Source organism: Centruroides vittatus, unplaced genomic scaffold (genome assembly GCF_030686945.1).
Source record: "Centruroides vittatus isolate TY-2023 unplaced genomic scaffold, ASM3068694v2 scaffold_435, whole genome shotgun sequence".
NCBI classification, from domain to species: Eukaryota; Metazoa; Arthropoda; class Arachnida; order Scorpiones; family Buthidae; genus Centruroides; species Centruroides vittatus.
In genome coordinates, this window is record NW_027122708.1 from 6579884 (window position 1) to 6594062 (window position 14179).

Sequence of the window (14179 nt, forward strand, 5' to 3'; positions counted from 1 at the left end):
TAGAACACCTTTAGTGTGGCCTTACGTAAGTGTTTATACTACGATGCCACGTATAACACTTCCGATTGTCGACGTCACAAAAGCTATGCCAAATCTCGTGTATCGAATAACTTAACACGGTTCGTTAAGTATATATCTATTTCGTAACACAATTAAAATTATTTGTAAGTAAATTTACATGAAAAGAAAAGATTTTTATATAAGTTGTATATCCGGAGTAAAGGGCCTTCTGCGTGAATCGATTATATTATCTTTTCTATCTTTATCGCAAAACTGGTGTTGTTAAATATATTCAAAACAAGAAAATCGTGACCCGACACGACCATTCTGCATGATGTAATGTTTTAGATTCCGGGAAGCCGATTGGACGAACTGCTTACGTTATTAGAAGAGCTATTCGTTAAAAATGATATCATGTCGGAGTTCTCCAATTGGACGCTTTAAGTTGATGTAATGTATATTTTTAGTCACAGATTATAAAAGTGTGCGTTAGTGTCTGTGGAGTCTTCCACCGATTAAACCATCCGAGTCGGTCACTGGACTTCTCGCGGCTAGAAAAATACAGAAAGTTGACAAAAAAAAATCTACCAAATTCTTTGGTGAGTTTTAAACTTTTTATTGCCATTTATTTCTATACAATATGACATTTTCTATTTATTATATATATGTAGAAAATGTTCACGTGTTTTAAAAATTTTAAATATATTTGTTTTTACTTGATTTATTAATTATTTTACTTAATTTAACTTAAGTTTTAATTCCGGCGAAAATTCCTTTCTATGATATACGATCTGAAACGCGTGTTTATATTATAAACACCGGAATGAATTGGGAAAATGAAACTTATTTTGCAATAAAAAGACCACTCCTACTCCGATCTCTCGTTTTATCTAATTAGCAAATATGAAAATAACATAAAAATTTATATTATATTACAGAATGATATTATATATAAATAAAATCAACTTTTTTTTTACCGAAAAATATTAATTTTAGTAATGTCATAAATATTTAAATTGAAGAAAATATTTATTTCTATTTTAAAATAATTAATTATGAATAATTCTCTTTTTCTTTCAGAATTTGGAATGAAAATTTAAAAAAAAAAACTTCCAGGCAGTAACAAAATTCTCTATCCAAATAAAATGTATGAAGATGGGTTTACATTTTATTCTCCTGAACTTAAACCAAATTTCAATATTCCACTGTGCGTTCAACATCTGGACAGTAAGTTTTATTTTAATAGTTAATAAAGATTATATGTAAATTTTTAGCATTTTCTCGGGAATTATATACGTACACTTGCATTTTTTCGGTAGCTACACGCGCACAAAACTGTTTCAGTAAAATGATACACCTTTATTATATCTGTACACTGGGCTCGATTCCAAGATCGTTATTAGACACGATTTAAAATCTATATTTATCGAGTCTCTTAAAGATATCCCACCGTATAATGATTCGTAATCATTTATTAGACCTCAAAAAAATTCACGTAAAACATTTTCAATTTACAATTAGCTAGTTTATTGGAAAATCATCAGATTAATATAAGAACTACTAATTTTTTGCCCATTAACAAACAATTTGAAAACAAAGTAAAGAGAATTAAGATGAAAATGCTAAAAAATATTTAATTTTAAAAAGTTTTCCGAAATCATTTGTTTACTTACATTTTCAGATTTTATGTTGGAAAAAGACAGAGTTAATGTTCCCGAAGTAGGAGAATTTTTATTAGAAAAAGAATATGACCCACTTCTTCATCTCGAAGATCTGATGATGTTAGATGACATCAGAAAGTGGAACGAAGGCAATAAAACAACAATTGATGATCAAGCCCTACCGTCATTTACGGAATTACATTCGATGGAGACTAATCACGTATTCCCATCACTGGCTCAAAATTCTAGTCATAATACATCATCTTGTCTAAATAAGAATGAAGAATTCCTTCCAAACTTCTTGGACACATCAAGTGACACATTCCAGGATCTAACTCCACTCATGCCAGGGGTTAGTAATTTTTAATTAATTATATTCTGGTATTAATTTTTTTAAGATTTATGCATAAAAGTTGTATACAATTTAAAATACAAAAATATTGGCAACTTTTATACTTAAATTTTATTTTAAATTTAACAGGGAACAACAGCTCAAACTGCTTCTACTTCATCTGTCCTGTCTGAATCGTATTCTACACATTCGGGTATCGGAGAAAATAGCTCATCCAATAGCTCATTTACCGTAAGCAGCTATTCGAGTGAAATTGTATCCGTAAATGAACGATCTTCGTTTTCTCCGTCAAGATGTTTTAACATTTCAACCGAAGAAATTTCTTTTGAGAACTCTGCAAAACTTTCAAAGTATAATAAAAGTTTAGTCATTAAACACGAAACTCATCAAGATGTACGACGAAAAAACAACATTGCTTCCCAAAGATCCAGAATGACTAGAAAAGAAAAAGAGAGAGAGATGGAGAGGAGGGCAGATATGTTGGAAAGAGAAAATGAAACTTTGCGGATCAAAGTTAAAAAAATGGAAGAAATTGCCGAAGAGTTAAAAAGGCACTTGTTACAAAATATTTTAAAGAGGTAAATCTCAAGTTACAACATAACCACATTCATCAGAAATCATTGGTTATTTATTCTAGTCTAAAAATCAGTTTTCTAAAAAAAATTGTTTTTACATGTAAAATTCCTTGTTTGTATCTTGGAATTAAATTTCATTAGTGACAGCAGAAAAAAGTTGTGATTTAGTTTCTAGAAATTTTTGACAGTTATACAGCTTGCAGCTCAATTTGTTTGTTTGTTTTTTATTATTTTTTTTTTAATCTTTATTCATAGTGTTTGATATTTTGGTAATAATGCTTGTATTTTGATATTTGGTGTGAATGAATGTAAATAGCATATTCTTATTTATTCATTTCATTTTATAGCATTTTTGCCTGAACGATAGTTTTGAAAACACATAAATCACAAATTTTACAATAATTTTTAAATATGTCAGACTCGGTTACATGGAATTACCTGAAATCCACCAAAAATTATTGCTAAATTTATTACTGAATTAAATAACTTGGCACTGTTAATTGTTTTGTTTCCATATCACCTTGAATGATATGTAATTTAAGAATTAAGATAGTCCAGATTCAATAGTAAATTTGGTTTCAGGTTATTCATTGTATCTAAAACAATATATTAAAGCAAAAACTACATTACATAGATTAATTTATATTTATTGAAATGATCTGAAATAGAAGTTAAAACAATAATTGGTTTAATTGTAATGTATTATGAAATATTTTCTCATATAAAGTGGTAAAGGTTAATAATATATTTAATACAATTATGTGTTTTCATAAATTACTGAGGTCTAATGGGAAACATTAGTGTGTGCAATAATATGTAATCAATAGTAGATAGGAATTTATTGATTACTTGTACTATATTTTGAATGGTTGATGGTGCATTAGACATTTTTACCAATTGTACAGGTGGAATTTTCCACATTTCATCCCATTTCTGCTCAATTTAATTGTATTCATGAAAATGTTGGATGTTAAGTCACATTTCTGTAAATGTTTTGTGAAAAGAAAAATAAACACAGTTGATTTTATAGAAATATGATTGAAGCATTATTGACATTTAAGAGGTTTTATTAAATATAATTTGCATAATTGTGTACAATAATATATATAACACTTGTGTAATTTTTAATTGCTGATTGACTGATATGTTATACATAATACATTTGTGCATTTTTATACTGTTTATATAAAATGCATTATCAAACAATCATTTTTTTTAATTAATCATTTCTTTAAAAAATGTATAATTTGCATTCAAAATACATATTTTCTTTGCTATACAAGTAATACTGATAATTCTTCAGAATGAACATAAATACTGAAAAATAATTTAAAATTATAAAGGAAAGTAAAAAGTAACATATTTCTATAATTGAATTAGATACATTTATTCAAGGGGGAAAATAGAAAAATAATAAATATGTGCATATAATCCTCTTAAATCTTTACCATAAAATTAAACAATGCCCTTTAAAGTTGGATTAGATAAATATTAAATAGTATTATTGTATTCTTATAATAGGGTATTCTATTGAAGTATACTGTAGTACTATTTAATATTTACATTTGTACCTTTCTGATATAAAAATTATGCAAGGGATGATCAATAAATAAAGTAACAAGTTATTTCTGAACATACCCTTGTTAGTTGAAATGTGAAACTACAAACATACTTAGGGATTAGATGATTATGCAGAAACAGTGTTTTTACACTGTTTCTGCATAATCATCAAATTTGCCAAGCACTTGTTCTACCAGGTGAACAATGCATCCATTCTATCAGGAAAAAATTTTGGGTCAACACCCTCCAACCAGGCAATAATGACCTGTTGTATGCTCTCTGTAGTCAAAGCATCCACAAAGATGTTTTTCATGGGCCCAAAGATATGGAAGTCACTGGGTGCTAGGTCAGTGCTATAGGAAGGGTCTCTGTGTATAGCAATGATATACACAGAGGTTGCAAAACCTCTGTGTATATCATTGCTGTGGGAATGAGTGCAGTGGGCAGTGTGTGGTCTTGCATTGTTGTGCACCTTCTCACAGTGTCCCTGGCCTTTTCTGATATTGAGTGTGCAACGAGCAGTCATCACTTGGCTGGAGGATGTTGACACAAAATTCTTTTCTGACAGAATAGATTCATTGATCACCTGGTGGAACAAGTGTTTGTTTCCACATAATCATCAAATTTGTCCAGTGTTTTTACCTACAGATTGTGTATCTGAAATTTCATATTTCTACTAATAAATGTATATTCAGAAATCGACTTGTTACCTTATTTATTGATCCTCCCTTGTAGTTATCAATGCATAGAAATTGACACTAAACAAATTATTCATAAAAGCTATGAAGCAACATTACAATAATAATACAAAAATTTATATAAAATTTATTTAAATACTATAAAATTATCAAACTGAATGTTCAAAGTAAAAAATATTTTATTTATTAAATGAAAAATTGTGATTAATGTTATTAAACACAATTAACTGTGTTTGAAAATTTCATTAAAATTGTGTGGGATGTATACATAGTACATTTAACAATAATTATAGTAAAAGTGTATTTACACAAATCATTTATGATATACAAAGATAATTTACAATAAATATCATCTACTCTATTAAATAATTATTGAAATGTGTAAATGGCATCCAAATTTTTACAAATATGATAATGTCTGACATGTAACAGTGAAAGCAGAATGTTTTTTTACAAATATTACACTCATTAAAGCAAAAAATTGATATTCACAAAGCCAATTTTGAGCTTAAAATCTTCATTATTTTGTGAAACATGTACTGACTAAATTGCATTATTTTGGCACAAAGATAGCATTTGCTATATGACATACAAACTTATTGAATATTAAATTGTTCCAGACCCTCACAAAGTTCAGATGTATTTTCTTCTGCAAGCACATCATCTTCACTGCTAAAATTATAAAAATTTTCAATATAATATATATATATTAATAACCAGTAATTTTTTAGTATTGCTTGAAATTAAATCAATTTTATTTGGTGAAAACTGATATTTCTGAAATTCACTTTTTCTGATAAACTGATTTTTTAAGAATAATAAGTATCAATAAATAATTTATTCAACTAAAAACAATGAAAACTACTTAGGTTTAACTGTATAATTATTTTACAATTGTTTTAACAATATGATATATACTTCTTTGTAAGTGTAGAAAATCTGTACCATATGCTATTGTTGTAGACTCACTACTTCAGCCTTTGATAATCCAGCTATGCCTTCCAATGTAATCACCTAAGTACTTTTGCTTCCAAGAAAATGTTAGTTATGTCATACATCCTGTTCGCCTCTTTACTCGGGTTTCATTTCTGTATACAGTACTGCATTCATATGCCTACCTCCATAAAAAAAATTGGTTCCAAAGGGCAACAGGTAAACATCATTCATTGGCTTTAGGCCTATACACCCTCAGTAAACTGACACCCCTCTGTACCAGAAATGATAAGATTAGTGAGAGTCTATTGTACATACATCTTTGTTTAATTTGTGAATATCAAACAAATATGTATATAATAGCATATACAGATTTTCCTCATATTAAAAAAGTGAAACTTTATTGAGGGGAAATCTGAAATGAAGAAAAATTTTCTTTTCAGAAAATGCTACATTGCATTTTGCTCTATAACAGCATACTATAATTTATAAAAGTTTTGTATCTATGTAAATAACATTTATTAGTGAAGTATTGACAGTTACAAAAGTATAAATTTTATCATCATTTTGAGCAATTTTAAACAAACTATAATAATATTTAATTCATTATTTGCTATAATTAATGTCCCTCTTCTAGAGAAACATATTTAATTAACCATAATGTAAAATTTTAATATAATATTAAGTATAACAGATTTAAGAACTGAATTTCACTAAATTATAATTCCTTAAATTTGAAAGAAAGTGAAATAATGCATATTATAATTTATTGGCATATTTGCACTAATTTAAGGAGCTGTCCTCTTGATAAGATTATCTACATTTCTTCCAACAGTCAGGCTGCCTTGAAACCACTTGAATCTTGTCAGTTCACTTCAGCACTTGTCTAAAAGAGCAGTTTGAGTCTCTCTGAACTGGCTACTCACAACAGCTTCTTTTGTATTGTGGATGCCAGAGCTTGAAGGAATTGCTAGTAATGTAAGTACTGATTTATTGTATGAAGGGAGCTTTTTATTTGATTTATTATTTTTAATATTTTTTTCTATAGAGTTATTAAAGATAATCATTTCTAGTCATTTAAAATAGTGGAGGATAACTCCTGGACTGAAGAGGAATAAAGCATTTTGTCTAGCTTTGATTTTTGTGCAAAGTACGGATTTTCTTTCTTTTAGCAAGAATTATATTTGCTTTTTGGTTGACATCATAATCAGTTTTTGGTCACTTCTGTAAACATTTATGCCTCCCTGAAACTCACCTTCTTAAACTTACACTGCTTTTGCAACTGTGCCAAAGAAACTTCTCTGTATCTCATTTGTGAAAGTGCAAACCTTTGCTTGGGTGGACTAGTTTTTTTTAATCCTAATAATATCTGCCAGCTTTCCTGAAACATAACCAGATGGATTCTTTTTTGGATTCCTAGTGTTGTCTACTAGTGTTGACAAATTTATTATTTATGATAATGTACAATGAAAAGATCATAAAGTCAAATGACTTCCTTCAACATAATCAACAGCCAGTTTATATCTGAGATACAGGCAAGGAATTATCTATTATGAACTGCTATCTCAAAATCAGACCACTAATATAAAGAGAAATACTGTTCCCAACTTGATAATCTGAAGACTCCCATCAAAGAAAAACAATTAGCATTAGCAAGAAGTGTGTGGCTTTCCAGCATGACAATACTTGATCCCATACATCTTTAATCATATGGAGAAAATTATTAAAATTTGGATGGGAATTTTGTGCTATCCCCATATTCTCCTGATCTTGCACCTTCAGGCTACCATTTCAATCTCTCCAAAATAGTTTACAGGGGAAGAAGTTCAGTAATTTAGACAATGTAAAAAAACCATTTAAAGACATTTTGAAGAAAAGTCTCCAGAATTCTTTGCACATGGTAAAATGAATCTACCCAACAAAGTGATTGAAAACAAAAGTGCATACAATTTAAATAAGGTTATTCTTTAATTTTTTAAATTTGAATACTGGTATTATTTTTGTCTAAAATGAATTTTTCATCAACCCAAAATTTACCATACTCAACAGCAGGGGTCTTCAACCTTCCACAGCCTTTGGAACACATCTAGTTTATAATATTCTTCAAGGAACCCTACATTTAGATAACAATTTAAGACAGTGTTTTCAACTTTGGTTACCTACCCAAGTTCCACCTAAACATTCGTTTACACATCACGAAAAACTGTGGGGTAGACTACCCCTAGAAAAAATGTAGTTGCAAACCATTCTTTGAGAAACACTGAAGAATGGTTTTAAGAAGGGATGATGGTTTGGGATGGATCTTCAGGGTATGGGGTAAGGGGTAACTCAGGGGAAATATTCTCTTATATTTATTATATAAAAAAATAAAAATCAATTTGTTTTGAATATTACAATTATAAAAAAAAAAATAAAAATGAAATATATTATTCTTAGATTTGACCTTTAACCAAACTAAATACTATCCATTTTAAATATATGAAACATGTAAATACAAAACAAATTATTATACAAACACAAGGACAAAATAATACAAAAAAACACAAAATAACACAAATAGAATTTAATACAAAAAAATCATTAATGACTAGCCTGGGCCTGTTTTTTACCACAAAGCATATTTATGTCCAGAGTAATGGTTGAGACTTGTAAACAAATTTCATCTTTTGCGTTTAACCTGTTTTTGTATTTAGTCTTTGTTGCTGCGTACAGAGAGAAAGATCTTTCACAGATATACTTTGATACAAACAACATTAAGTATTTTACAATGCCATCTCTTGAGGTTTTGTTGAACTGCAGAGAAAGGTGCATATGACGTTAAGGAACCCTAGAAAATTTTGCAGAACCCAGGTTGAAGACCCTGCACAAGAGCATCCAATATAGGTATTCCTCATATAACATGGCATCCCTACAACACTGTTTTGCTCTAAAATGATTCAAGAATTAGAGACATCCCCATACAAAATGTCACAATTTTTAAGTTCAAACTCCATCATTTGATATTTTTTTTATTCAAGCAAGTGTGTGTTGTCTCCTATTTGCCAATGGATTTTAGAATATGAAAATTTTCAATATTGTTTTGTGTCTTTTGCCAGTTTTCTTTAATGAGAACTGATTGTATGATATTTTTTCTTCCTTCTAGCTTCTCCCTATTCTAGCTTTCTTATATGCAAGGTGTCACTGTCATTGGTGATAGTTCTCTAAATGAACTCAAAACTTTCTCTGTTTTGTTTTTATATATTAAATTAAAAGTTACTACATAAAAAGATTAAATTTTTAAAGATCTCTTAGGAAAAGGCAAGCAAATGAAAATATCAGATTTTAATGAAAAAAGTAGAGAAAATCAAGATGTTGCTGATAATTCAGATTATGGTCAACAAGAAAGCTAAGATGATGACAGTATTTTGCCAAAAAGAAAACGTCCTCATTTAACAATATTTATCAGTGAAGAAAAAAATTAATATTAATGTGCAATACTTTTGATTGTAATTGTTAGTTAATTATTGATTGCTATAATTAACATTTCTCTTAATTATGAAAAAGACTAGTATACTTTTGCTAACTTTTGAAACCTAACCTTATATTTTGTACTAGTCCTTTTTCGTATAGTACAGATTCACATAACACTGCACTTTTCTGGAACCTAACTAGCATATTATAGGGAGTATATCTGTATATGTACTGTACCTGTACATTGAATTTTACTAAACACTTTGAAAAACAAATAACGAAATATCAAATGACTATACTGTATTTATTTATGAAAATGATTCTATAAACTGTATAAAAGTTTTTGAGTGGTTTCTTTGTTTTGAAGAAGTACCACTACAAACTCACGAAAAGTGATAATCATCTTGGATGTGATTTAATGTACTGTACGGTACATAAAAACTGAAATGACAGAACAACATATTTTAATGAAAGCTGGTCAAAAATTAGCAATTACAAAAATTACTAATAAAACATGAATCTCTTGATTCATGTCAAGCAATTTTGACAGAGTATTTGGTCAAATTTTTTCCCAAAGTTCTAACTATGTAGTAGTACTTCTATTGCTCTTCTATGCAATTAGTCTGTTCATTGTCACAACTTGTTGAAATGTGCAAAAAGAGTTTTTTTTTTTTAATACAAATATTTTTATATGATTTCAAATATAGTAAAACATTATGGAGAACTGTCCTTTGTGAATAAAAACTGGAATTAGGCAAGGATATGTGCTTTCACTCTTTTTGTTTCTTACAGTTATTTATTAGATAGTGTGGGAGATCAACCAGGTTCAGAAGTTTAAAATTAATAATAATTTATCAAACTATAGTTAATGAATGAAATACAAAACTTTAAACTACGAGGGTCGTTCAATAAGTCCTTAGAAAAAGATAGAAAAACAAATTATTTTAAGTAGATTTTTTTTTTATTTTTCAACATAATCTCCTTTAAGCTCTATACACTTTTCCAAGCGTTTCTCCAACTTTTTTAAGCCATCTAAAAAGTAAGATTTTGGAAGGTTCTCAAAATAGGCATCTGTTTGAGCAATGACCTCTTCGTTCGACATGAATCGTTGTCCGCCGAGCCATTTTTTTAAGTTTGGAAACAAAAAAAAGTCACTGGGGGCCAAATCTGGTGAATACGGTAGATGTTGTAATAATTCGAACTTTAATTCCATGATTTTGGTCATTGAAACTGCACCCGTGCATTGTCTTGATGGAAGAGGATCTTTTTCTTTTTCAAATGAGGACGTTTTTCCTTGATTTCTTTCGCTCAACCGGTGCAATAATGACGCATAATATTCTCCAGTTATTGTTTTTCCTTTTTCCAAGTAATCAGTGTAGATGATTCCGTGTGCATCCCAATAAACCGTGGTCATCACCTTCCCGACCGATTTTGCTGTCTTTGCCTTCTTCGGAGCCCTTTCGCCTTCAAAAACCCACTGTTTTGACTGTTCTTTTGTCTCTGGAGTATAGTAATGTATCCATGTTTCGTCCACAGTTATGTATCGACGCAGAAACTCGTCAGGATTTCGACGAAAAAATGCCAAAATAGCCTCAGAGTCAACCACACGATTACATTTATTCTCCACTGAGAGCAAACGCGGCACCCATCTTGCTGAGATTTTTTTCACACCCAATTTTTTGTGCAAAATAGAAAAAACCGTACCTTGTGATATGCCTGTGGCCTCAACTATTTCACGCACTTTGATTTGTCGATCACTCAAAATCATATCGTGGATTTTGTCAATCATTTCGGAAGTAGTCACTTCCACTGGACGTCCCAAACGATGTTCATCTTTTGTGGATGTATGGCCATGTTTGAACTCATTTACCCAATTGTAAACAGTTGCAAACACAAGAGCAGATGTGCCATGAACTTCATCCAACTCAGCTTTGATCTCTTTCGGTGTTAAGCCTTTTAAATATAAGTGTTTAATCACCGCTCAAAACTCACTTTTTTCCATTTTTCTAAATAAACAAAAGTTTCTTGCTTCAATCGACAATAAAAATTAAACCATGCGATGAATATGACTGAGATTTTCACAATTGTCCAGTGAGCCACGATGCTTACTAAAAACGCGCCAATTTTGATGCTACGAGCGCCATCTATTGGATTTTCTAAGGACTTATTGAACGACCCTCGTACTATACTGTAAGCAAATAATGATTAAAATGATAAATGTTAAAGCATTGCTTAAGACTATGGTAAATTCTAGAAATAAACTCTTGACATGAGTTTGACCAATTGGAACTTTGGCCAACCTTTACTTCATCTTATTAATTAATCAATTGTTCAACTGGTCAGAGATGAGCTACATTTGATGGATTATTTTCTTTGAACATAAAACTGATGCTTAACTCAATCAGCTTTGCTTGAGTCTGATGTGCATAGTGAGCAGGGGCCAGATTGGGCCAAAAACATATCCTTTGTTGTTTAGGTTTTGTTTATATAAAAAAAAGATCTCTTCTCAATGCACTCAGTTATGTGTGTTCTGGTTATGGTTTTGTTTGACTCCACAAAAAAGTTCTCATGATTTTTGGTCTGACTGTCGGCTGACAGTCCAGTAACTTTTATCCAAATTTTGTTTTGCAGTGCAATCTTTTCTGCCATTAAGTATTTCTTCCTTTTCTACAAAGTACGAGGCAGGAAAGGATAATAACTCATAATAAATGTTACTGTCCTTTTCTGCCTCTTACTTTGTAAGAAAAAGAAGAAATACTTGATGACAAAAAATTGTACTGCAAGGAAAAATTACTTCAAGTGTGAAAGGAGCATCTCTGCGTGAGAAGAAACTGGACAGTTTCTGTTACTGTTGTCTTCTCATCACATAACCCATGTTAAGCACAATCCTTTTCACAGCACTTTTAACTGATATCCCATATCGTTTGACCAACAAGTTGAAACTGAGACCAAGTTTTGTATTGAGAAAATGTTTCAGGATACACTTGTCTTTGTTGTCCAATTGCACCATTGGTCAACCTGAATCTGGCTTTTTGTTACTATCACAACATTTTTAAGTCTATTCAGGAGCTTTTAGATCCAACTCTGCTAGAAACCAGCAATCAAAATATTTAATAATGTCTGATTTTTTTCATGTCTAATTGAAGCTTGCGAAAACTCTCCACTTTTCATTGACTGTCTGTTTATTTCCAGTCATTGTGATAATTCTGAAGAAAATAATACATATTTAATATCAGATGAAAGCAGACAACTATGTTCTAATTTAGAAATTCATTCTCATCTTAATCAGAATGAATTTCTAAATCTTAAAGTTTTCTTTGACTTTTCAATTCCCATAAATAGTTTATAAATAATTAATTATAACTTTTCCAAATGACAATGGCTTCTTTGAAGCAGAAGAGCAGGTAGAGTCAGGGAACCCTCTTGCTCTTGAGATGGGAAGCTGTTCCTAAGTCATTAACCTGAGGATCAGTGGCATGCCGTCATTGGAAGCGATGGAAGCGCCGATTCCACTTTCCAATGACCTTCCCTTGTATTTTATAAAATATAAATTTTCATATTTTAACGTACTTTGCATTAATTAAAGTTAATATTTTATTATAACTGCATTATGTATCTTTTACAAATTTCTATACTACACGTGAAAAAAACGATAAGATTGCTATTGTATATTCGAATGATTCAGTGGCGGAAGGAGTGTCGAAACCGGGTCGGTTTCCAATCAGCCAGATTATAAAGGCATTGTCACATGCGGTTTACAGAGCACCAACCTCACCCGGTTTAGCTGGTAGAAGCGACACACTCATAAAGAGTTCTACTTTATATCCCGGAGTGGTTGTGGGCTGTTAGCCGCCTGCTAGATATTCGGCCACCCTCGCCCGATTATGTGAATCATGAGCAGACTAGATCAACGGCGGACAACCCCCGGCCCGCGGGCCAGCTACGGCTGGCGAAAAGTTTCTATCCGGCCTGCGAGATCTTTAATAGATTATTAAATTGGAAAAATAACTAATTAATAGTTATTTTTCCAATTCTTTGTAATTTTCGAAAACGATAAGAGAAATAAATGTAGTAATTAACTTTTTATTTATTTATTTCATATTTGCAGACTAAAAAAATTACGAGTCACAAGAAGGCGTCAATTAACTACTACGGCCCGCGGAAAAAAAAACGTAAAATTTATTCTGGCCCACGTTATAAAAAAGGTTGCCCACTGTAGACTAGATTTATAACTTAACCCAACCGATAGGAATTTACTGGCATGTTTTTATGATAGTTCTGTATAGTTGACAGGAGATTAAAAAAATCCATTAAAATATTTGATACATTTATTCCGCGTTTATTCTGCTCTCCCATCTTATATTACTTAAGGATTTCAATGTGTTTAACATTGAACCGGTGATATTACGATTTAGTATGTCCCATCTGTAAAAGGCAGAACACAAAGTAAAATAGACAATTACTTGGAAGATAATCAGCTCTGCTTCCAGGTAAGTAAAGTTAGCAAGAAGCTATCTTTGCATTGTGAATGATTCTAGAAAGAGGCTAAGAAATGAACAGAAAAGTATATCTCACATTTAGATCTAGAGAAGGCATTTGATACAGTGAAATGGGATCTATTGTTTAAAACTAAGAAGAAAGCAAGCTTAGACTGGAAGGATAAAAGGATAATTTACCAGTTATACAAACCAGCATATATATAAAAATATCAATGGGGTGGAGAGAGAAGCAAAGATAAAGAAGGGTCTCCTTATCTGTTTAATATATACATTGAAGAGATTACACATAAAATGAAGGGTAAGACAAAAGGTATAATGATACATTGCATCAGATTTGCAAATGATATAGTGACAATGAGTAGTTTAAAAAGAGAAATGAATCATATGTTTAGTATACTGCATGAGAACTTACATCAATGGGGTTTAAAGATAAACATTAAGAAAACAAAGG

General features: G+C 30.6%; 2 protein-coding genes across 3 annotated transcripts in view; one reads left to right on the top strand and one right to left on the bottom strand.

Annotated features, from left to right (window-relative positions):
- Positions 1-459: 459 nt before the first annotated feature.
- On the top strand, positions 460-3621 carry LOC136989129 (transcription factor VBP-like). Its single transcript, XM_067287230.1, has 4 exons — positions 460-599; positions 1081-1227; positions 1682-2013; positions 2143-3621. Exons 2-4 carry the CDS (start codon positions 1146-1148, stop codon positions 2593-2595), a joined length of 867 nt encoding a protein of 288 aa, XP_067143331.1. The 5' UTR covers positions 460-599; positions 1081-1145; the 3' UTR covers positions 2596-3621.
- Positions 3622-5007: 1386 nt separating this feature from the next.
- Positions 5008-14179, bottom strand: part of LOC136989130 (glutamate-rich protein 2) — a 28910-nt gene continuing 19738 nt past the window's right edge. The window contains exon 8 of one of the 2 annotated variants that reach the window (XM_067287231.1): positions 5008-5518. In XM_067287231.1, coding sequence (XP_067143332.1) covers positions 5443-5518 — 76 coding nt within the window. In that variant the 3' untranslated portion in view covers positions 5008-5442. The remainder of the gene's footprint in view (positions 5519-14179) is intronic. The other variant, XM_067287232.1, reaches the window with a different exon arrangement.

Coding starts and splice junctions, on each gene's coding strand:
- LOC136989129 (XM_067287230.1), top strand. CDS start 1,146: ATGTATGAAGATGGGTTTACATTTTATTCTCCTGAACTTAAACCAAAT. Junction 1,228..1,681: donor GTGCGTTCAACATCTGGACA/GTAAGTTTTATT, acceptor TTACATTTTCAG/ATTTTATGTTGGAAAAAGAC. Junction 2,014..2,142: donor TAACTCCACTCATGCCAGGG/GTTAGTAATTTT, acceptor TAAATTTAACAG/GGAACAACAGCTCAAACTGC.